The following is a 23,559-nucleotide window of genomic DNA, read 5'->3' as shown; positions in this document are numbered from 1 at the left end:
ACTGCAGGCAGTGGCTTTACCTGCTATGCCACAGCACCTGCCCCAAGATTTTTACTTTTTTCTTTTTTTTTTTTTTAAAGATTTAGATTTTTTTTTTTTTTAAACTCACCAGAGTTACAGAGAGAGAGGGATCTTCAATCTGCTGGTTCACTTCTCAGATGGCTGCAACAGCAAGCGCTGGGCCAGGTAGAAGCTGGGAGCCAGGAACTTCATCTAGCTCTCCCACGTGGGTGGCAGAGGTCCAGACACTTGGACTATCTCCTGCTGCTTTTCCCAAGCCATTAGCCGGGAGCTGGATCAGAAGTGGAGCATCTGGAATGTGAACCCCGCGCCCATATGGGATGCCAGTGTTGCAGGTGGCAGCTTCACCCAACAACCCCAGCCCCAGGACTTTGGTTTTTAATACATGAATGTGTATGCTGGGTGAAGTCATTTTAGAGGCATTTAGAGCAGTGGAGTAAAATCATCTGACATAATTTACAAGGATCACCTTGGGGGCCAGCATATAGTGGGTTATAGTAGTGGGTTAAGCAGATAGTGGGTTAAGCCACTGTCTGCAGCACTGGTGTCCCATATTGGCACCAGGTCAAGTCTTGGCTGCACCACTTCTGATCCAGCTCCTTGCTAACAAGCCTCGGAAAGCAGTGGAAAATGGTCCAAGTGCTTGGGACCCTGCACCGACAGGGGAGACCCAGATGCAGCTCCTGGCTTCTGGCTTCGATCCGGCCCAGACCTGGCCATTGTGGCCATTGTGGCCATTTGGGGAGTGAACCAGTGGATGAAAGATCTCTTTCTTTCTCTGTCTCTCCCTTTCTCTCTGTTATTCTGACTTTCAAATAAATAAATATTTAAGAAATAAAAATAAAAAATAATAGATTACCTTGTTAATTTATGGAGAGTAGACACTGATCAATTAGAAGGCTATTATAATAGTCTAGGATGATGGCATGATGGTGGCTAACACCAAATCAGTAGTAGAGGTGCTGAGAAATGGCTAAATTCTAGATATATGTTGAAGATGGAGTCAACAATGTTTGTTAAAGTATTAGACAGAGTTTGAGGCAAAAAATAAAGACCATATGGTTGTGTATATAGATGTATATGTGTATATGTTTGCAAATAACCATGTGAGCAAAACGAAGATTAATAACAATATAGAATAAGTTGTGAGGTATACATATGTTAATTAGCTTGGCTTAACCACTCTTCAATGTATGCACATACCAAACTGTCATGTTTTAGACCATAAATATATATAATTATTTTATTTACCCTTTTTTTTAAAACAGAAGAAAGAACAAGTTTGTTATGCTTTTGAGTAGAGACATTGGATAAGTGAATGTGAATAGATATTGGATAAATGATATTGTAGATATTGGATAAGTGAATGAATCATAGAAGAATGGTCTAGGATATTTTTATATATTTACTTATAAATGAATAAATTTGGAGTCATCAGCATAAAGATAATAGTTAAAGTTTCAGGAATGGATATGAACACTAGGAAGATAATTTAGAGACAGAGGAGAGTCCATATGGAGTCCGGAAGGATAGCAACATGTAGAGTTTAGAGAAGAAAAGCCACCAAGGGGCTTGAGGTAAGTAAAGTGTCAAGAGAAGTGTAGTGAGGTAAACTAAAAAGAGCCTGTTTAATTTGGCACTGTGGGAGTTAATTGATGACTTTGGTAGAGAAAGGCAGACTGCAGTGAGTGGAAGATGGGCGATACAGTGAAAGCAGCGATTCATGAGGAGTTAGGCATAGAGGCTTAATGTTGTGATAATTGAAAGAGGTTCATTTAGAATAATTTTACTTGCAGCAGCTGCTTCAAGTTCTATCTTTTACTTAGGCATTGTGAATTAACTTTATATGTATCAAGCCATTTAATCCTTATGGTTTTTGTAAAGATTAAGTGATTTAATATTAAAAAAATGCTTAGTGTACTCCCTGGCACACTACTATAATAGAAACGTAATATAAATCATAGGAAGAGAAAAGAATTATTAAAGACCCAATGAAGCTTAAAAACAAAAGTAAGCAAATAACAATCAAAGCCCCATATAACCTGCAATTATTAACCACTTACTATATGCAAAGCTATGTATTTCATATTTACTATTTCATTTAATCTTTGAATCAAGTTTATATCAGAAGAAACTAAAGCTTAAAAGAGATTAAGTAACTACCATGGTCACCTACCATCCAGAGGGTAAGTGGCTCAGCCACAAATATCATGTTCTTAGTGAATTTTGCTGCTTCCTAAGCAGAGGGATGCTGTAATTATCTTCAGACAATTTGAAAATAATATTTGGGGACAAAATGCATGATGTAGATTAAGATAGTACTTTCAATGAGCAGAAAGGAAAGGGAAGATTTGTGAAATTTTTAGGAGCTCTACAGGTCTGTGCTTCCAACTGTCTTAGAATAGGCATTAATTCCTTAATTGATGTACTGGTCAAAAATGACTTGAGTAATTCTTATTTGATTTGTCTAGGATTTTATTTTATGACAGCTAATGAGATATAGGGAACCACAATGATGAGTTATGAAAACAGTAGAAAACTATGTTAAAAACTCTCAGATTATCTTTGAAAGAGAAATTGTGCATAACTTCAGGCTTGTCTTTTGAATTAGTTCTTGTCTAAATGCTTTTTAAAAAGTTATAATTAAAACTTTTTTGTTATATAGCTCAAAATGCCTCTGAAAAGAAGTGTGATGAGACCAGAGTTATGATCTTCTCCTCGTTTCGAGACAGTGTTCAAGAAATTGCAGAAATGCTTTCACAGCATCATCCAATTATTAGAGTAATGACATTTATTGGTCATGCCTCGGGGAAAAGTGTGAAGGGCTTTACCCAGAAGGAGCAACTGGAGGTAATTCTTTTGGGTGGTGATGAAATTTAAAAGCAAAAACAAACAAACAAAAAAAAAAAACCAGAACATTGATTAGTTTTGTGCTTATGCCTTTTTTTCTTAGCTTGCTAGCTACTTAAAAAATGGCTTCTTAAAGATAATTATTTTTGCTTATTCATTTTTTTTAAAGATTTTTTATAATTTATTTGAAAGACAGAGTTACAGAGAGAGGTAGAGACAGAGAGAGAGAGGTCTTACATCGCTGGTTCACTCCCCAGATTGCCGCAACGGCCAGAGCTACACCGATCCAAAGCCAGGAGCCAGGAGCTTCTTCCAGGTCTCCCACATGGGTGCAGAGGCCCAAGAATTGGGTCAACCTCCACTGCCATTCCAGGCCATAGCAGAGAGCTAGATGGGAAGAAGAGCAGCCGAGACTAGAACCAGCGCCCATATGGGATGCTGGCGCTTCAGGCCAGAGTGTTAACCTGCTGCGCCACAGCGCTGGCCCCTTTAAAGATAATTTTATAGTGATTATTCAATTAAAAGACAGTCCTATTTTGAAAGAGTACAAAAATGTTTTCTGTGGTTTTGAAACTTTTTTTTTAGGTAATGTAAAATGTAAGGATTAAGCAGAAAGGCTCTGGAATCAGTCTGTCTAGATTGGATTACTGTCTCTACCTTTCAACTTTCTTTTACTTCCTGTCCCTCAATTTTTCTAATCTATGAATGTATTTCATAAGTCCATTGTAAACCTTAAATAAGATCTTATTGCAGAACTGTCAGTGTTTGCTATTCATCACTTTAATTTATTCTAAATAAATAATGAAGTTATTTTTTTTCTGTTCTTTAAAAAGCATAATTTTAAAGTATACTCAGAAGAAACCTTGGTGTTATTAAAGAAAGCCTCCTGCTATGAATAAGAGAAGATATCCTAAGTTTTTTAAGAGCTATGATGTTTTTAGGGGGAGTTTAGACTATTGATTTTTATAAATTCTATACAGATTTTTGCAAATTAGCTATTTGGGTCTACACTTGAATAGTCACTGGCAGTGAGGTATATCTTTAATGCCCAATTCATTTCGACAGACCCTTGCTTGACTGTTGACATTAGTAGATGAAGAATTCCATTCTTTAAGCACCTTTATAGCAGTCCTCACTACATGCAGAGCAATCTGCTGAAGGTGACTGGATGTGGTGGGGATAGTCTTTCTGAGTCAGGAAATAACATTTTTTCCCCTCTCAAGTCAGGTTATGGACTAAGGGATCTAGTAGGTGACTATTACTACTTTAACATTTAGATATGAATGAAAAATGACCTTGACAGTCATTATTTGAAATATCCACAGTACCCAGCATGGTCTCTGGCAATTTCAAGATTACCTAAAGTCTTTATTGCCTGAACTTGTCAGGCACTGCAAGAAACCTTATTGGTTTTATTGACTTCACTTTTACTTGTTTATATCAATAATACTTTTATGTATGCCAAAGGAACAACCTTTTTTTATTAATTGTATACATAATTCCTTTCATGACAGCAATTTTGTTCTGAAATAAGCCTTCAGGCAAATTAGTTGTAATGAAATTATCCATTTCTTTACAAGTAGGAGGTTAAATTAAAAAATGGGGAGCCAGATCCTTTAGGACCCTGAAGGGAACTTTGTGAGAAGTAGTTGAGTTTTGGGTATATTTTAAGATCAAACTGAGAGGATTTATTGATAGATTTGAATGGGATGTGAAATAAAGGAATGTGGAGTCTGTCTCCAAGGATGACTCCAAGGTTTTTAGCCTGGACAAATGAAAGGAGCTGCTAATAAATAAAAAGATCGGTAAGATTGCAAGGAAAGCTGACTTTGGAGAGTATCAGGAAGTTGGCTTTGAATAGATTACTTTTTTTTTTTTTTTTTGGAGAGAGATAGAAATAGATAGATTGATCAATAAGTTTATCTCCTACCCACTGGTTCACTCCCCAAATGCCTGCAACAGCTGAGGATGGGCCATGCTGAAGCCAGGAGTTGGTAATGCAATCTGGGTCTCAAATGGGTAGCAAGACTCAAAGTACTCAAGCCATCACTTGCTGCCTACCAGGGTAAGTGTTAGCAGGAAGCTTGAACTGGGAGCAGACCTAGAACTTGAACTCTGATACAGAATATGGGTAACCGAAGCTGTGTCTTAACCACAATACCCAGCGCTTGCCCCTGAATGGATTGACTTTGACAAGTTTACTAGATTAAGGCTTGTCAAAATTGATGGAGGACCAATTTATTTCCTCCCACCGCATCACAGATAGACTTTTCTTTTTTTCTTCCTTCCTTCCTTCCTTCCTTCCTTCCTTCCTTCCTTCCTTCCTTCCTTCCTTCCTTCCTTCCTTCCTTCCTTCCTTCCTTCCTTCCTTCCTTTCTTTCTTTCTTTCTTTCTTTCTTTCTTTCTTTCTTTTTGACAGAGTGGACAGTGAGAGAGAGAGAGATAGAGAAAAAGGTCTTCCTCTGCCATTGGTTCACCCTCCAATGGCTGCTGTGGCCGGTGTGCTGCAGCCAGCACAACGCACTGATCCGAAGCCAGGAGCCAGGTGCTTCTCCTGGTTTCCCATGTGGGTGCAGGGCCCAAGGACTTGGGCCATCCTCCACTGCACTCCCAGGCCACAGCAGAGAGCTGGCCTGGAAGAGGGGCAACCAGGACAGAATCTGGCATCCCGACCGGGACTAGAACCCAGTGTGCCGGTGCCACAGGCAGAGAATTAGCCTACTGAGCCGCAGCGCCAGCCCACAGATAGACTTTTGAACAATACAATGAAATGAATTCGAAGAAAAATAAAATGAATGAATACCAAAGTTCAAGTCAAAAATTTTTATTAGAGTCCACAAACACAAAATTACTCTGCCAAGTTACTAAGCCTTTACTCTAAATTTCTGTACTTCCTTGTTGTTGGTCAGTAATAAACAGTGTATTTGTTTTTCATTTTATTTGGAAGGGGTAGAGAGAGAGAGAAAGAAAGAGAAAGAGACCTCATCTACTAGTTACTCTCCAAATGTCTGTCCTTGATTCAGCTTTTGCTGTTGCATTATGTCATTTAATTACTGTCATCAATACTCTACCATACACAAACCTGCAATATTGATGTTGATAGGGAAAACTGTGACAGTTTATAACTATGTTTATAAGGTTTAAGGAAATTTTTCAAAATGTTTTGTTGACTTTTTCATTAACTCATTCTCATGCTATTGTGGTTTCATTAAACTGATCAAAGAGAAAACCTGAGATGGTAGCATTAAAAGTAAGATGATGAATTCTAGGTTTAATAAAACATTATTTCTTAAGATATAACTAACTGTATACTGTTAAGATGCAATAAATAGGAGTAATTGCTGCAGGCCATTTGCCTTCCCTAAGCCCTTTCAGTGTTGCTAAAATTAGAATCTGAGGTTTTTTTATTCACCGAGGAGCTATTAAATTGTTGACAAATTATTTTGACATGACAACTAATATTTAAGCCGAGGAATTAGGACTGCCCTTTACATTTTACCATAATCTCTTTTGGTTTATGTCCAATTTGTGGCTTTTTTCCTAGTCTATGGTATTCTTGATGCTGATTTTTAATCTGATTTCACCATTTTGGTGTGAGTGGAAAGAAATATGCTTTGATTTACAATTCTCTTACATGTGTATATAGTTATTTTAAAATTATTTATTTTAGGTAGTCAAACAGTTTCGTGATGGTGGTTACAACACACTGGTTTCTACCTGTGTTGGTGAAGAAGGTCTGGATATAGGAGAAGTTGATCTCATAATATGTTTTGATGCCCAGAAGAGCCCAATTCGTCTTGTACAACGAATGGGTAGAACTGGCCGCAAACGTCAAGGCAGGATTGTTGTTATCCTTGCTGAAGGTCGAGAAGAACGTGTAAGTAGACTTGCAGAAATATGATTTGATACTCGAGGTTTGAGAAATATAGCCCAAAGAAAAATATCAATATTGTAGTATTTAAAATCCAAGTAACTTATAGTTTATATCCCCCATGTATTAGGTTCTTTATCTAAGATTTTTTTTTATGTATTTGGAAAAAGAGAGAAAGAGAGATCTGTGGTTCATTCTCCACATGCCCACAAGAGCCAGAGCTGGGCCAGGCCAAAGCCAGGAACTGGAAACTCAATCTGAGTTTCTCAACCATTTGAGCCGTAACATGATGCCTCCCAGGGTACACATTAGCAGGAAGCTGGAATTGGAAGCAGAGATGGACTTGAACCTAGATATTCCCAAAGATTTAGTGTAGTCACCAACTTAGGCTTTTATAGTAATAGATTCTGAAATGATTTTCATCAAAGATTAATCTTTGTAGTTTAGTGATATGTTTTAAAATTCATGACAAAAAATTCTTTTCTATTGATATTTAAGTGGATCAAGGTTTAATTTTATATCTCCAATAAACTAAAACTAATGTAATAACTGCTTATTATGGCTAAATGATGTTTTGTATTTGTTTTTGCAGACTTATAATCAGAGTCAGTCCAACAAAAGAAGTATTTACAAAGCTATTTCAGGTAATAGGCAGGTTCTTCGTTTTTACCAAGGAAGTCCAAGAATGGTTCCTGAAGGAATCAACCCAGAATTACACAAAATGTTTATCAAACATGATCTCTATGAACCAGAGAGGCCTTCTCGGAGCATGCAGCGAAAGTCATCTATCTTTTCCAATAGGGATGGTATGTAAAATACTTTGCATTTGACACATTTTTTGTTCTCTTGTTCTTAGTCTGCAGGTCATATTTTAATATTATATTTCTTCTTTGAAAAACTTAATGTACATTCTAGGATGTTATGGACACTCTATTTGTAAAGGACAGGAAATTGTTTTTGTGATAAAGTGAAAAGATACTGGCAGGGCAGCACTATGGTTGAAACTCAGTGTTAATGACAATTAAAGACCCAAGAACCCTGTCCACAAAGCACAGAAAAGAAAGAAAGCAATTTCATTATTGAGTAAGCATTAAGCCAAATAGCATTATGCATTGTTGATAATTTACTAATACAAAGACAGAAATAGTTGATTACATATATATGCAAGTGGTTACATCCCTTTACATATTTGTTCTTTAGAATAACAGTAATTCTTTTTTTTTTTTTATAAGGCAGAGTGGATAGTGAGAGAGAGAGAGACAGAGAGAAAGGTCTTCCTTTTGCCGTTGGTTCACCCTCCAATGGCCGCTGCGGCCGGTGCATCTCGCTGATCCGAAGCCAGGAGTCAGGCGCTTCTCCTGGTCTCCCATGCGGGTGCAGGGCCCAAGGACTTGGGCCATCCTCCACTGCCTTCCCGGGCCATAGCAGAGAGCTGGCCTGGAAGAGGGGCAACCGGGATAGAATCCGGCGCCCCAACCGGGACTAGAACCCGGTGTGCTGGCACCGCAAGGTGGAGGATTAGCCTGTTAAGCCACGGCGCCGGCCAGAATAACAGTAATTCTGTTTTACGTTCTTTCATCATCCATTTAAATTTACGTATCCTTGAGATTGCCATTTTTGTTAGCTAGTTGCCATTATCCAAGGGAATGGTAAAACTTCTCATTTCTATATAAACAGATACTGACAGCTCTTGAGAAAAGGATCTAGGCTAATTTCCCTTAATGCTGGGGATTTAGAAACACTATCTTCCTTGATGTTTACATTTCAAAGATACAGTTGCTAAATCCTTTAGAAAAAACATTTCTGGTTAGAAAGCAAAAAAGGAATGATTTACAAACATTTATGTGTCCCTAGAAATGCAATAAGAAAGATAAGGGGAAAAAGCCCCTTTCTCTTTTCACAAAGAAGGGGAAAAAATACACACACACATGCATTCTTACCTTTAAACCAGATAGTGGCAAAGTTAGACATAGTTATTGGTGATGTTGATACTAAATAAGGAAAAAGTACTTTCATGCCAGGAGCATGGTGAGTAATGGGAGTGTTCATAGCTTAAGAACTGCAGTGACTTTGTTGACAACAGGAAAGTATATTGAGGGGCCGGCGCTGTGGTGCAGTAGATTAGAGCCCTGGCCTGAAGCGCCAGCATCCCATATGGGCTCCAGTTCTAGTCCTGGCTGCTCCTCTTCTGATCCAGCTCTCTGCTATGGCCTGGGATAGCAGTAGAATGTGGCCCAAGTGCCTGGGCCCCTGCCCCCACATGGGAGACCCAGAAAAGAAGCTCTTGGCTCCTGGCTTGGGATCAGCGCAGCTCCTGCCATTGCAGCCATCTGGGGAGTGAGCCAGTGGATGGAAGACCTCTCTCTATGTCTTTACCTCTCTCTGTAACTCTGTCTTCTAAATAAATAAAATAAATCTTAAAAAAAAAAATCTTGAAATATTTACAGTATAAAAATTAAAAACAAAAAAGTTTGTTTAACTTAATCTTCAAGGAAAACTTTTAAAGGATAAAACAAAAAGCAGCTCATAGTTATTTGGAAGAAACCTTGAGGGTCATCTGGTTCAATTACCTATCAAGGTGGTAATGCTCTGGCAGCATTCTTGATAAACACATATCCAGTCTAAACTTGTTATGTTTATTTTTGTTAAAATTGTATTCCTTGATGTGTCAAACATTCCTATATAGCAGAAGATTCCTGCTTATGTTTAAAAATCTGTTTAAAAAAATCTGTTTCTTTGTACCTTTTCCCTATTGATTTAGTTTTGTCTTCTAGATAAAAAGTATAGTTTCCCACAGAAAGACAAATGTCACTTGATCTTATGCATATGTGGAATCTTAGAAAGTTGATCTGATGGAAGTACCAAGAGTAGAGTAGTGGTTAGCAGAGCCTGAAAAGGCTAACGGACAGGAAAGAATGGTCTGAGGTTGGTCAGTGGGTATACAGTTACTTAGGAATAAATTCTGGTGTTCTATTATATAGTAGGGTGACTATAGATAATATTAATCAGCAGTTATCCCTTAGATATTGTGGAAGATTAGTTCTAGGACCCTCTATGGATACTAAAATCTGCAAATGTTCAAGTCCCTTATTTGAAATGGTGTAGTATTTGCATATAACCTATCCACAGATTATTTTTAATACCTAATACAGTATAAGTGCTTTGTAAACATTTGTTTTATCCCATTGTTTAGGGAATAATGATAAGAAAAAATTTGTACAGATTCAGTACAGTTGTAATGTTTTTACTGAATGTTTTTGATTTGAAGTTGGTTGAATCCACAGATAAGAGGGGGCCTACTGTATTGTATATATCAAAGTATCTAGAAGAAGGAATTTTGTTTGTTTTTAACACAAAGAAGTGATAATTGTTTGAAGTGATCCATATGCTAGTTAGCTAAAAGTTTTGAAAAAAAAAAAAGAATAATTTTTATCCTTGGCTATGTGTGTAGCAGTTCTTTATAATTGTATATCTGAAAACTGTACTTTCAAATTTATCTTACTATTAGTCTGTTTTCATACTGAAGTTTCAGAGTCCATACACTCCTCTTTACCTGCTTTGCATGTATTCAGATTTGTTAATATTCTTCCCCTTAACTCAGACATCAATCAGTTCTTCTTTATGCCCCAAAAACCTAATACAAATCCACTTAAGAGGAATATAATTGTGTCTTTACAGGATTTTGCCAAATATGTGGTTAAAATGAAAACATAGTGTATCTTTTGAATTTGTTAAGTTAATAATAGCTTCAAAACTTGACTGGATAAGTTACTTTTAGTACTTTTTAAAATAAATGCTAATTAACTTTAAAAAAAATTATTTATTTACTTGAAAGAGTTACACACAGAGAGGGAAAAGGAGAGAGAGAGGTCTTCCATCCGCTGGTTCACTCCCCAGTTGACCACAATGGCTGGAACTGCACCCATCCAAAGCCAGGAGCCAGGAGCTTCTTCCGGGTCTCCCACATGGGTGCAAGCACCGAAATACCTGGGCCATCTTCTACTGCTTTCCCAGGCCATAGCAGAAAGCTGGATTGGAAGAGGAGGAGCAGCTGGGAATTGAATCAGTGCCCACATAGGACGCCAGCACTGCAGGTAGAGGCTTTAGCCCACTACAGCACACAGCCGGCCTCCAAACCCCATATTTACAGATGTGAAGATATTCAGAGAAAAGAAGCTTTTTTTAAAAAAAATATTTACTTATTTGAAAATAGAGTTAGGGCCGGCGCTTGGCTTAATAGGCTAATCCTTTGCCTTGCGGCGCCAGCACACCGGGTTCTAGTCCCGGTTGGGGCTCCAGATTCTATCCCGGTTGCCCCTCTTCCAGGCCAGCTCTCTGCTATGGCCCGGGAAGGCAGTGGAGGATGGCCCAAGTCCTTGGGCCCTGCACCCGCATGGGAGACCAGCAGAAGCACCTGGCTCCTGGCTTCAGATCAGTGAGATGCGCCAGCCGCAGCGGCCATTGGAGGGTGAACCAGTGGCAAAAAGGAAGACCTTTCTCTCTCTCACTATCCACTCTGCCTGTCAAAAAAAAAAAAAAAAAAGAAAATAGAGTTAGAAAGGGAGAAACAGAGATCTTCCATCCGCTTGTTCATTCCCCAAATGGCTGCAACAGCTGTGATTGGGCCAGGCTGAAGTCAGGAGCCAGGAGAATCATCTTGATCTCTTATGTCGGGGTAGGGATCCAAGCAGTTGGGCCATCTTTCATTGCTTTCCTAGGCCATTAGCAGGGAGCTGAATCTTAAGTGGAGCAGCCAGGATTTGAACTGGTGCACGGATTGGAGGCTGGCACTGAAGACGGCAGCTTAACCTGTTGTGCCACAATGCCAGCCCCAAGAGAAGCCAATTTTTTTTTTTTTTAAGATTTATTTATTTATTTGAAAGACAGAGTTATAGAGAAGCAGAGAGAGAGAGAGAAGTCTTCCATCTTCTGGTTCAAACCCCAAATGGTCACAACCGCCAGTGTTGGGCCGATCTGAAGCCAGGAGCCTGGACCTTCTTCCACTTACGCACACCAGTGCGGGGTCTGAAGGACTTGAGCCATCTTCTACTGCTTTCCTAGGCCATAGCAGCGATCTGGATCAGAAGTGGAGCAGATGGGACAGAAACTGGCACCCATATGGGATGCCGGTACTGCAGGTGGCAACTTTACCTGCTGTGCACCGAACCATTGATGCCTATTCCAAGACAGTTGGAAGCACAGACCTGTAGAGTACTATGCCACAGTGCCTGCCCTGAGAAGCTGTTTTAATAAAAGGTGAAAGATTTATACCATCTGAAGAGAAACCAGAGTATCCGAGAAGCTATTTTTAAAAGGCTTCTTGCACAGTATTTGAGAATACAAGAAATAAAAAGTTTCCTGATTGCTAATCAGTATCCTTTCATATTTTCCCCCCTCATCTGTATCAAGCCAGAGTTGCTGATTTATACTATTTATCTTTCTACTTCGGTGATGATTTTCCTTTAGAGTGATAATATAAGGCAAAAAGAGTTCATTTACCATATCTATATGCTAACTGCTCCCTTTCCTGACCCCCATATAAAAGTAAAGCTAAAAATTATTCTTTTTCAGTCTTGAACTGCCCCCACCCCCCAGTCAAGCTTCAGATAGCTGTTCTAACACTGTTACCTGACTCTGTTTCATGCCAGATCTTAGGCAATAACATGGAGAGAGTCTAAAAGAAGCCAAGACTGAGAGCCTAGCTATCTGGCTGTGTTCTGTGAATGGAATCTTTGAAATCTGTGAAAGTTAGCTCCCAGACAGAATACTTTCACAGAGATGAGAAAGAAGTTTAAGAGATGTGTCAAGAAGGAAGTGAGAAACAAAATGGTTTCTAGTTTAAGAAAGAGGATTATCTGTTTGTCTTTTGAGGTTATTATTATCTCTCTTCCATTGAAATTTTGTATTGTATGTAAAAAAAAACAAAAACAAAAAACAAAAACGATTAAAGGGGCTGGCCTGTGGCGCAGTGGGTTAACGCCCTGGCCTGAGGCACTGGCATCCCATATGGGCGCCAGCTCTAGTCCTGGCTGCTCTTCTTTTAATCTAGCTCTCTGTTATGGCCTGGGAAAGCAGTGGAAGATGGCCCAAGTCCTTGGGTCCCTGTACCCACGTGGGAGACCTGGAAGAAGCTCCTGGCTTTGGATCGGTGCAGCTCCAGCCGTTGTGGCCAACTGGAGAGTGGACTAGCGGTTGGAAGACCTCTCTCTCTATCTCTACCTCTCTCTGTAACACTGTCTTTCAAGTAAATAAAATAAATCTTAAAAAAAAGAAAAAGAGGATTATTGGTTTAGCAGGATTGAGTAGGCATAAATAAGTATAATTTGGAATTGGTATTGTGAATTGTGTATTTGCCTTAAGAGATTTTTGTTTAACTTCACTTTTTTTTTTCAACTTAACAGGAACGAGGCGAAGTAACTTAAAGAAAGATTGGTTGTTATCTGAAGAAGAATTTAAATTATGGAACAAACTCTATAGATTAAGGGATAGTGATAAAATTAAAGAGATAAGATTACCTGAAGTTCAGTTTCTGTCTTTACAAAATAAGGAGAACAGACCAGTAAGTTGAACATGCTTTCAGGTACTCTTTATAATAGTTACATAAAACTTTGGGAGTAATAAAAGATGTCGTGACTGCATTGTCAGCTTACTTTAAAAATTTTAGAATGTAATCAATTTAAAAAAGAATCATTACGTTTATAAGACTTCTAATTTTCTTATTTATTGTATATAGATACTTTTACATAAGTTCTTTTTTCATTACTCTCTACTACATAAACATTTTTAATGTAAGCATAATCTTATTTAGTTATCACCTTACAATATACTGTAGTTTGCTTGGCTGTTTCCCTATTGGGTTTGTCCTTTCAATATTTTACCAACATAAATTATACTGTGATGAGCATCTTTGTATAAATTGGTCTTTATTTTTTGTTTCTGAAATTATATTTAAAACTTTAAGTTGGGTATTATTGTTTAAATAAAAATGAGAAATTTTTCTCTCATACTTCTGGGAAGTCCAAGATCAAGGCACTGGCAGATGCAGTGTCTGGTGAGGACCTGCTTTCTCATTTATAGATGCTAGCTTCTTGTGTCCTCAAATGGCAAAGCAATGAGCTGGTTCTCTAAGCACTAATCCCAACCATGAATGCGCTGGCCTTATGACCTTATATCTCAGAAACCCCACCTCTTAAAATTATCATGTTTGGCTGGCGCCGTGGCTCACTAGGCTAATCCTCCACCTGCGGCACCAGCACCCTGGGTTCTAGTCCTGGTTGCTCCTCTTCCAGTCTAGCTCTCTGCTGTGGCCCGGGAAGGCAGTGGAGGATGGCCCAAGTGCTTGGGCCCTGCACCCGCATGGGAGACCAGGAGGAAGCACCTGGCTTCCGGCTTCAGATCAGCGCAGCGCACTGGCTGTAGCGGCCATTTTGGGGGTGAACCAGTGGAAGGAAGACCTTTCTCTCTCTCTCTCTCTGTCTCTCTCTCACTGTCTAACTCTGCCTGTCAAAAAAAAATTTTCATGCTTGAGGATTTAAAAAAAATTTTTTTAAAGATTTATATATTTATTTTAAGGGCAGAGTTATAGAAATGCAAGGCAGAGAGAGAGAGAGGTCTTCCAACCTCTGGTTCACTCCCCAGATGACCATGGTGGCCCCACCCAGCAGCCGGAGCTGCAAGGATCCTAGAGCTTCTTCTGGGTCTCCCACATGGGTGGAGGGGCCCAAGGACTTGAGCCATCTTCCACGGCTTTCCTAGGCCATAGCAAAGAGCTGGATCAGAAGTGGAGCAGCTGGGATATGAACCAGCATCCATATGGGATGCCAGCACTGCAGGTGTTGGCTTTACCAGCTATGCCACAGTGCCCACCCTCTTGAGGATTTCAACATAGGCATTTGAGGAAACAGAAGCATGTAGATCATAGCACTTGAACACAGCAGGCCCGCATTCATTGATCTTGAATGTGTTTCTCTAAGAACCCAAAGTGACCTATCAGGACTATGCTTTTTTTCTTTGACGTAGAGGTAGAAGATGCAAATGATGGTCTTTTACTTCAGAGGGAGTGTCTAGCAGGCCTGTGACAATTGGTTCCCAGACAACTTTACTAATGGCTTAGGCCCTTGAGCATCACAGGCTTTATTTCCCCATATCTGGAATGCATAAGTCTTACCAAGGTCTCTAGTGTAGTAGCCACCTCTCTTGTCTCATCATCGTGATGTCTTTGATATAAATGACCAAAGACTGGAGGTTGCTCATTTTTTTTATTATGAACAAATTGTTGGTGAACTTAATGAAAGTCACAAACTGGTCAAGGATTGTATATGTGCCTGGAGAGCTGGAAAAACAACCCAAGAGATTTATAGATCTTACATTATATAGCTATCAGCATTATGATTGTTTTCAGTGGCAGAGAATGAGGAATAGCAGCAAGCTTAAATAGTTAGGATCAGTATCACTCAATGATTATGAGTGCTTCCTTATTAGATTGTAGGTTATAAATCTAGAAAAATAGTAGTTTTGAAACCAAATACATTTTCCTAAATATTTGCTGTTGGCTGGAGCCGTGGCTCAACAGGCTAATCCTCTGCCTTGCGGTGCCAGCACACCAGGTTCTAGTCCTGGTTGGGGCACTGGATTCTGTCCCAGTTGCCCCTCTTCCAGGTCAGCTCTCTGCTGTGGCCAGGGAGTGCAGTGGAGGATGGCCCAAGTGCTTGGGCCCTGCACCTCATGGGAGACCAGGAGAAGCACCTGGCTCCTGCCATCGGATCAGCGTGGTGCGCCAGCCGCAGCGTGCCGGCCGTGGCGGCCATTGGAGGGTGAACCAACGGCAAAGGAAGACCTTTCTCTTTGTCTCTCTCTCTCACTGTCCACTCTGCCTGTCCAAAAAAAAAAAAAAAAAAAAAAAAAAAATTAAATATTTGCTGTTAACATGGAACTATATGAATGGGAATATGGTCAAGTTGTAACTACTTAACAGTATTTTTAACTCTAAAATGCATCTTTGTATTATAAATGTATTTACATTTTAAAATACATCTTTGTACTTTCTGAAAGCATTTTTTTCTCTTGAGATTTTTAGTTGAGAGTATCTTAATGAATTAAAATTACTTATTTTTAGACTGATTATCTATACACTGTGGGTTTTTTTTTTTTTTTTAAGAACAATTGTGAAATCTGAGTATGTATCTCTGATGTTACCTTTTACTTTTTTTAAAAATCATTAATCAAGATTCAAGAACCAACGACTGGAATCTATCACTTGTCTCTCTCTGAATGGAGAGTGTGGCAAGACCGTCCTTTTCCTACATATCAAGTAGACCATTCAGATCGATGCTACCATTTTGTAAGCATTATGCAAATGATTGAAGGAATGAGACATGAAGAGGTAAGGCTTTATTGTAACTTTGTCTTGTTCATATGATGATAAAATTGAAATACTTAACCTTTATTTTGCTTACTTTGAGGTTTTATTATAAAAGTGTTTATTACCAATAACAATAGCTGGGAGTATTTTTATTTTTCTATAAAGCTTCTTGTACTTTAAATAAGGAACCAGTTTTCTGCATTCGGAGAGAAAATAGGCTTTATTAATTAGAAGAAGACTATCACTTGTAAATATTGTTAGGGCAGAGTAAAATCATAATATACTTAATGCTTTGTGAAAAGTAGTTAGTTTAAGTTTTTTTAAGATTTATTTTATTTATTTTGAAAGAGTTACAGAGAGAGAGGAAGAGACAGAAAGATCTTCCATCTGCTTGTTCACTCCCCAGATGGATGCCAGAAGATCTCTCTGTCTTTGTCTCTCTCCTTCTTTGTGAAACTCTGCCTTTCAAATAAAAGAAAAGAGAATAAGTTTAACATGTATATGTGTTTTGCATGAAAGTATATTCAATTCTTAAATATCTACTTTTAGGAAATTAGAATAATTGTTGAGTTAAGTGTTAGAGGTTTAAAATCTCAGTATTTGTATTTTTATGTAAATTTTTTTCCTATTGATTTTTGTCGTGGGTCATCTGTGTTAAGTACTAAGGATACAGAAAATTGATTAAAGATAACAGTATCACAGTAGTAACATTTAAAATTTTGTTTGACTTATCAGAATAACTTTAAGGTATAAATGAAAATTGAATGATGCAACATTTTATTCTTTGTATAATGTTTATAAAGTATTTCAATATAGGATGAAGCTCTTCTCTTAAAATTGTTTTTTCTGTTTTGTTTCCCTTTGACTTTTTCATTTTGCTCATCTGCAGGGAGAATGCAGTTATGAATTGGATATTAAATCGTATTTACATATGGAAGATGTTATTTCAACATCTAGTGCTCCCAGGAATGAATACAATAATCTTGCCAGAGGCACCTTTACTACTCACAAGAAATCTGCAAAGAGTATAAATCAAGACAGTTCATTATCAATGACAGAATTTGATGAAGAGTGTGCTGACATTTTTAAACAAACTTATATTAAGCATACTAAAACTACTTCTCTAAAGAAAAAAGCTTCTAAAGAAGTAAAAAAAGATCAGTCCTATAAAGAAAATCATGATGTTATGGATTCTTTAGCTACAGACAGAAATTCTATTGAAAAGAATGTTCAGTTAGACCTAGCAAATCATAAAAGGACATCAGATATAGATAAAGTGACTTCCACATGTACTGTTAATGAAAATGTGATAAGTCAGCCATATGAATCATTAATAGAGGGTCAGTTATTGAATAAATCTCCTAGTTCACTTGCTAGAAATGTTTTAGATTCTGGTTATAACAGTTTCAGTGATGAGAAATCTGTTTTATCTAACTTAATTCTTCCATATGAAGAAGAATTTTATATAGCTAAAACAGATGATCAATTTTGTAATTATCATTCATTGACAAAAGAGATACTAATTAAAGTAGAGAGATTTTTATCTAATTCTCCTCCACCTGTGAGTGGACTTGAAGACTTGGAATATGAAATTGCTAAGGGCTTTGATAAACCCACTTGCTTGATGTCAAATTCAACTGTGAATTCTCAACAGAATTCAGAATTGAATTCACATAAACTTATTAATCATCCTTCTGAAAAAAGTTGCCTTTATGGTACAATAAATGATAAAATTTCTGATGAGCCTTTCCTCTGTGACTGTGATGATGAAGTAAATAAAGATATTCAGAATAGAAGTTTAGTGCATAAAAGTCATGTTCAAATACACACAGAACTGGCAAAGAATTTAGTTAAAGAAAACAATCATGATGTTGATAACAGTGACCTCTCAATATTTTTCACTGATCATGATGAGAGTTTACTGTTATTTGAAGATGTTGATAAAGAATTTAATGATATGAGTGTTTCTCCCTTGAAGAGTAAATGCAAATCTATTTGTTGGTCAGACAGAACTACTATAAATGAAATGGCTCCAGTTTCTCAGTTCCTAATTTCTGATGAACTTCTGTTAGACAATGATTCTGAACCCCAAGACCAAATCATCTGTAATACTAACAATTGGGAATCTCATGAAGATTTGAAAGATGTACAGGAGGAAAAAGTGAAGAGCAATGAATATGCTTTTGATTGTTCTAGGGAATTATTTTCTGTTACCTTTGATTTAGGATTTTGTAGTCCAGATTCTGATGATGAAATATTACAATGTGTATCAGATACAAATAACAGTAGACTTCTAGGTGAATCTGAAGCAAATTTAGATGTTAAGGAAAAAAGCAATGCAAATTATGTTTCAAGTCAATCAAAAGGTTATGTTGAAAATTTTACAAGTGGAATTATTCCTTTTCCATCAAGTGAAGATATTCAGAGTCCAAATTTTGAAAGTTTTCCAATGAGTGCAACAGAAAATAAAGAATCTATCTCTCCTGGGTTTTCTCAGTTTTCTTTGCCAGCGGGAAAAAAAGTTATGAGTACACCACTTTCTGAACCAAAGACATTGAACTCATTTTCTAAGATAAGAAAGGAAATGCATGATTGTAATAAGGAAAAAGTAAATTTACAAAGTTTCAAAGGAACCTTGAATTCAACTTTAGATGATTTAGAATTCTCACTAGAAAAGACTAAAAGCAGTGATCAAATCTATCTGCAACAATTCTGTCATTCTACTGAAGGTAAGATTTCATAATTATAAAATCCCTAACTCCACGTAGAATAATTACTCTAGAACTACTTCTATAATTTTTCCAAATGTTTTTTTCTCAGCATGTGATGCAATACACAAACACAAATACTGTATAATTGATGTGTATTTTTCTTAGGATGATGCTCAATGATGTAAGATGTGTTTTTTTCTACATATATTTTTGCTATACATGTGACAGGAAATGTGTTATGCTAGACGCTGTGAAATATATGAAGTGTTAAGATTTGGCCCTAGTCCTGGTTGTAGAACACAGGTTGTATGACATATAGATTTGAAAAGATGCCAGTAAAATGTGGAAATGACTACCAAATAAATAAGATAATAGAGGGTATTAGGAGATTCAGAGAATGATGAATAAGATTAGATTGGAAAGTCTTCATGTATGATGTAGATTTTCTTTTTGACTTTTCAGGAATATGTGTGATTTGGATACATTGACAATAATAGAATTTCTGACTTAGAGAAACTGTGAGATACATATTATTTTAAGTCACTGATTTGGAGTGGGGGAGGGTATAATCTGTTATACAGAAACTGATAACTAACAGAAATCCACAAGTTTTTCTTCACATTCTGTATTATTAAAGCATCTACCTGGGTCTGGGACTGTGGTACAGTGAGTTAAGCCGCTGTCTGCAGGGTCAGCATACCATATAGGTCCCAGTTCATGTCTCAGCAGCTCCACTTCCAATCCAGCTCCCTACTAAGGGTCTGGGAAAAGCAGTAGAAGATGGCCCAAGTGCTTGGGACCCTGCCACCCATGTAGGAGACCTGGATGAAGCTCCTGGCTCCTGGCTTTGGCCTGGCCTAGCTGCAGCTCTTATAGTCATCTGGGGAATGAACCAGTGGGTGGAAAATCTCTGTCTCTGTGTCTCTCTTTCCCTCTCTCTTTTAACTTACTAAATAAATGAATCTTGAGAAGAAATTGGTTTTGAAGAAAATAACCAGCAATTCAATATGGGATGCTGGCATTGTGAACAATGGTTTAACTTGTATCTCACAATGCCAGCCCGATCAGAAGCAATTTTTATTGCAGCCATCGATAAAATAGATTATTAAGATTGGGTAGGGGGTTGGCGTTGTGGCATGACAGTTTAAGCTACCACCTGCAATGCTGGCATCCCTTATAGGTGCCAGTTTGAGTCCCAGCTGCTCCACTTCCAATCCAGCTCCCTGCTAATGAGCCTAGGAAAGCAGGGGAAGATGGCGCAAGTCCTTGGGCTCCTACAAACACATGGGAGACCTGGATGATGCTCTTGACTCGTCTGGCCCAGTTGCGGCCATTTGGGGAGTGAACCAGTGGATGGACGATTGATCGATCTCTGTCCCCCTCTGTCTGTAACTCTGCCTTTCAAATAAATAAAATAAATCTTAAAAAGATTGGCTAAACTTAAATTTATTGACCAGGTTCATTTTTTTCATTAAATTATAGATGGACAATTATCTACAAGTAATGAAAGTGAAGATGATATTTTCCTAAGAAAAAGTAAAAAGCCAAAAAGAAATGTTTTAAAATCTCCTGAGGTACGTCTTTCCATAATTAAAATAATATAATTATATATAAGACTGTTATCTATTTATCAACTTATTTATTTTATGTAGGATCAAAAAAATAATGAAGATGATTCTCCACTTTGTGCTGTGAAACGACGCAGGGTTCCTATAAACAGAGTAAGTAACAGATAATATACAGTAATCCAAATTCTTTTGTGGTAAATATTACAAGAAAAATATGTGCATAGTTTATCCTATGTGATAGAAATTTCTATCTTCCCTTAGTTTTCAGAAATAAAATCACTGTGGAGTGTTCTCAGTGTGACTGTATTTGATATGACACTAAATAGAATGAGTATATATATATATTAGTATAACTTATGTTACTTAATTTGGTATTATCCAGCTGATTAGCTTTAAGTATTAAATATTTATCACATAGTTGTGAGTTGTGAAAGCAATTTATTTGTCTAAGAAGGAGATATTAGGCCAAATATTTAAAATGAAAATAAAATAATAACCCTTGAGAAATTCACTGATAAAACAATCCAGGTATATTTTTCTAATGAAAGAATTTTGTGCAATTATTATAGCTAGAATTATCATCTAGTGATGAGAGTGAGAATTTTAAGAAACCACATCCACAGTCAGAAGACTTCATGGGTCATCACAGGAATGCCAGAAGAGGTGTCAAGGTGAAAAAGAAGCAGAGGAACCTCAACGTAGGTGTTTTTTTGTTTGTTTCTTTCTTCAAAAAATATATAATATATTTTTTATTGGAGATCACTAGTTTTTATATCAAGTAGATTTCTCTGTACATTTTCTCAAAAGAGAAGTTTTTGAAAGTATTTTTACACCAGCTTTATTTTTTACCTGAATTAAAATTTTAAAATGTGATATTTTCATTTCTCCTTGTGTTTTGATACTTTACCTTGCAATGTTATATTAAGTTTACTGAGAATTTGTGGGTCAAATTGACAGAAATATGGAGGCAGAACCCTAAGTTTCAGAGTATTTGCTCTATAATTATGTACTGTTCTATCCCTAATATTCAAATAGTTGAAAAAGACTTCTCAGCACATTTTTGCTTCTGGACATTGCTGTGGTTTGATATTTTTATGGGCAAAATTTAATTAACTGGAAGATTTTCTGATTATTAATAAACATTTAGCAAGCTGACCTGCTGGTTTTATCCTACTTGGAGCTATCAGGAGAAATTTTTTAAAAAGTAAATTTTGATTTCTGCAGTTTTCTATCGTATTTTTTATCTTAAAAGCATTTACATGAAATCTGTTTTCCACAACTTTTTTCAATTCTGAATGAAAATGATTTTCTCAAGGAATCCTCATGTTTTCTATTTTGTTTTAGCATATAGCTAGGAAGTTTATAGATGACGAAGCAGAACTTTCTGAAGAAAATGCAGAATGTGTTTCGTCAGATGAAAATGATGAGTCAGAAAATGAACAGGATTCCTCATTACTTGACTTCTTAAATGATGAGACTCAACTTTCACAAGCTGTAAATGGTAAATGTTATAAATGATGCCTTTAGAAATTTTTTCAATGTTTTTAATGTGGTTTTACTTAAATGCTTTTACTTAAATGTTTTACTTCAATTTTTTAATGTGGATATACTTAAATAATCAGTTTTTGAAGAAACTAGACTTTAAGGCGATTGAATTTGGTATATACAAAATATTTATTTATTTTCATTTAAATTCTATAATACTCGCTTTATTTTAGACATGATTGTTTATAGGTTTGTGCTAATTTGAATATTTCTTTCCAGATTGATTTGGGTAGCTCAATTCCAAATGTTCATTTAACAAGTGTTAGGGCCTACTCTGTTCCCAGTACTATGTTAGGCACTTGAGACAGGTATATTAGTGAAGAAATATACAAAATATACCTCCTTAAGAAACTTAGATTCTTAAGTAAGAAGTAGGCTGACCCATAACTAAGTTATTTAGTATACTGTAAGATGGAAAATTTAAGGAAAAATGAAAAAAAAATGGAACATTAATGAGCAGGATTAGGAGTAGCTGAGTTTGGGGGTATTAATAGTGGACAATGCCTCATTGAGAAGGTGCCATTTGATGAAAGACTACAAAAAGAATGCTTTGTGGATTGTGGGTTTTTAAAACCAACTGACACAAAACTGAACTTACTCAATTTCCCAGGGTGCACATTGTAGGCCAGTGGGTTAAGCTGCCTCCTGTGTTGCCAGCATCCCATATCTGAACACTAGTTTGAGTCCTAGCTGCTCTGTTTCCAGGTTAGTTCCCTACTGATGTGCTTGGGAAAGCAGCGGAATATGGCCCAAATGCTTGGGCCCCTGCTACCTGGTACATGTGAGACTGAGATGGAATTCTTGACTCAGTTTCAGCCTGGCCTAGCCCCAGCCATTGTGGCTAATTGGGGAGTGAGCCAGCAGATGGAAGATGATCTCTTTCTCTCTCTCCCTCTCTCCTCTCCTTTCATGTTACTCTGCCTTTCAAATAAATAAGTCTTTAAAAAAAAATTTTGCCAGAGCTGGTACTGTGGCATAGTGGGCTTTTGCCCACGGCACCAGAATCCCGTATGGGCACTGGTTTGTGTCCCAGCTGCTCCTTTTCCAGTCCAGCTCTCTGATATGGCCTAGGAAAGCAGAAGATTGCCCAAGTGTGTGGGCCCCTATCCTAGATGGGAGACCTGAAAGAAGCTCCTGGCTCCTGGCTTTGGATTGCCTCAGCTCTGCCCTTGCAGCCATTTGGGGAGTGAACCAGTGGATGGAAAACTCTCTCTCTTTCTTTCTCTCTTTCTGTCAGTAACTCTACCTCTCAAATAAACAAGAAAAAAAATTTCTTTTGCCAAGTAACAGAGAACTTTCACAAAATAGTATTTTCAAACAATGCTTGGGGCTGGCACCGTGGCTTACTTGGTTAATCCTCCGCCTGCAGCGCCAGCATCCCATATGGGCACCGGGTTCTAGTCCTGGCTGCTCCTCTTCCAGTACAGCTCTCTGCTATGGCCCGGGAGGGCAGTGGAGGATGGCCCATGTGCTTGGGCCCCTGCACCTGCATAGGAGACCGGGAAGAAGCTCCTGGCTTTGGATTGGCGCAGCATCTGCTGTGGGGGCCATTTGGGAGTGAACCAATGGAAGGAAGACCTTTCTCTCTATCTCTCTCTGTCTATAACTCTACCTGTCAAATAAATTAAAAAA

General features: G+C 37.6%; 1 protein-coding gene across 4 annotated transcripts in view; it reads left to right on the top strand.

The window, feature by feature from the left end:
* The window catches only part of FANCM (FA complementation group M), a 63,937-nt gene that overhangs the window by 19,658 nt on the left and 20,720 nt on the right, over nucleotides 1–23,559 (top strand). For 3 of the 4 annotated variants that reach the window (XM_062205197.1, XM_062205196.1, XM_062205199.1), the window contains 10 exons: nucleotides 2,687–2,871; nucleotides 6,542–6,748; nucleotides 7,335–7,548; nucleotides 13,144–13,301; nucleotides 15,969–16,124; nucleotides 16,993–18,832; nucleotides 20,297–20,388; nucleotides 20,467–20,535; nucleotides 20,952–21,080; nucleotides 21,727–21,883. In XM_062205197.1, the coding sequence (XP_062061181.1) occupies nucleotides 2,687–2,871; nucleotides 6,542–6,748; nucleotides 7,335–7,548; nucleotides 13,144–13,301; nucleotides 15,969–16,124; nucleotides 16,993–18,832; nucleotides 20,297–20,388; nucleotides 20,467–20,535; nucleotides 20,952–21,080; nucleotides 21,727–21,883 (3,207 nt within the window). The remainder of the gene's footprint in view (nucleotides 1–2,686; nucleotides 2,872–6,541; nucleotides 6,749–7,334; nucleotides 7,549–13,143; nucleotides 13,302–15,968; nucleotides 16,125–16,992; nucleotides 18,833–20,296; nucleotides 20,389–20,466; nucleotides 20,536–20,951; nucleotides 21,081–21,726; nucleotides 21,884–23,559) is intronic. The other variant, XM_062205198.1, reaches the window with a different exon arrangement.

The sequence above is a fragment of the Lepus europaeus genome, chromosome 11 (assembly GCF_033115175.1).
Source record: "Lepus europaeus isolate LE1 chromosome 11, mLepTim1.pri, whole genome shotgun sequence".
NCBI classification, from domain to species: domain Eukaryota; kingdom Metazoa; phylum Chordata; class Mammalia; order Lagomorpha; family Leporidae; genus Lepus; species Lepus europaeus.
The sequence above is the reverse complement of the archived record's forward strand: the minus strand, read 5'-3'. Positions and strand labels throughout refer to the sequence as shown.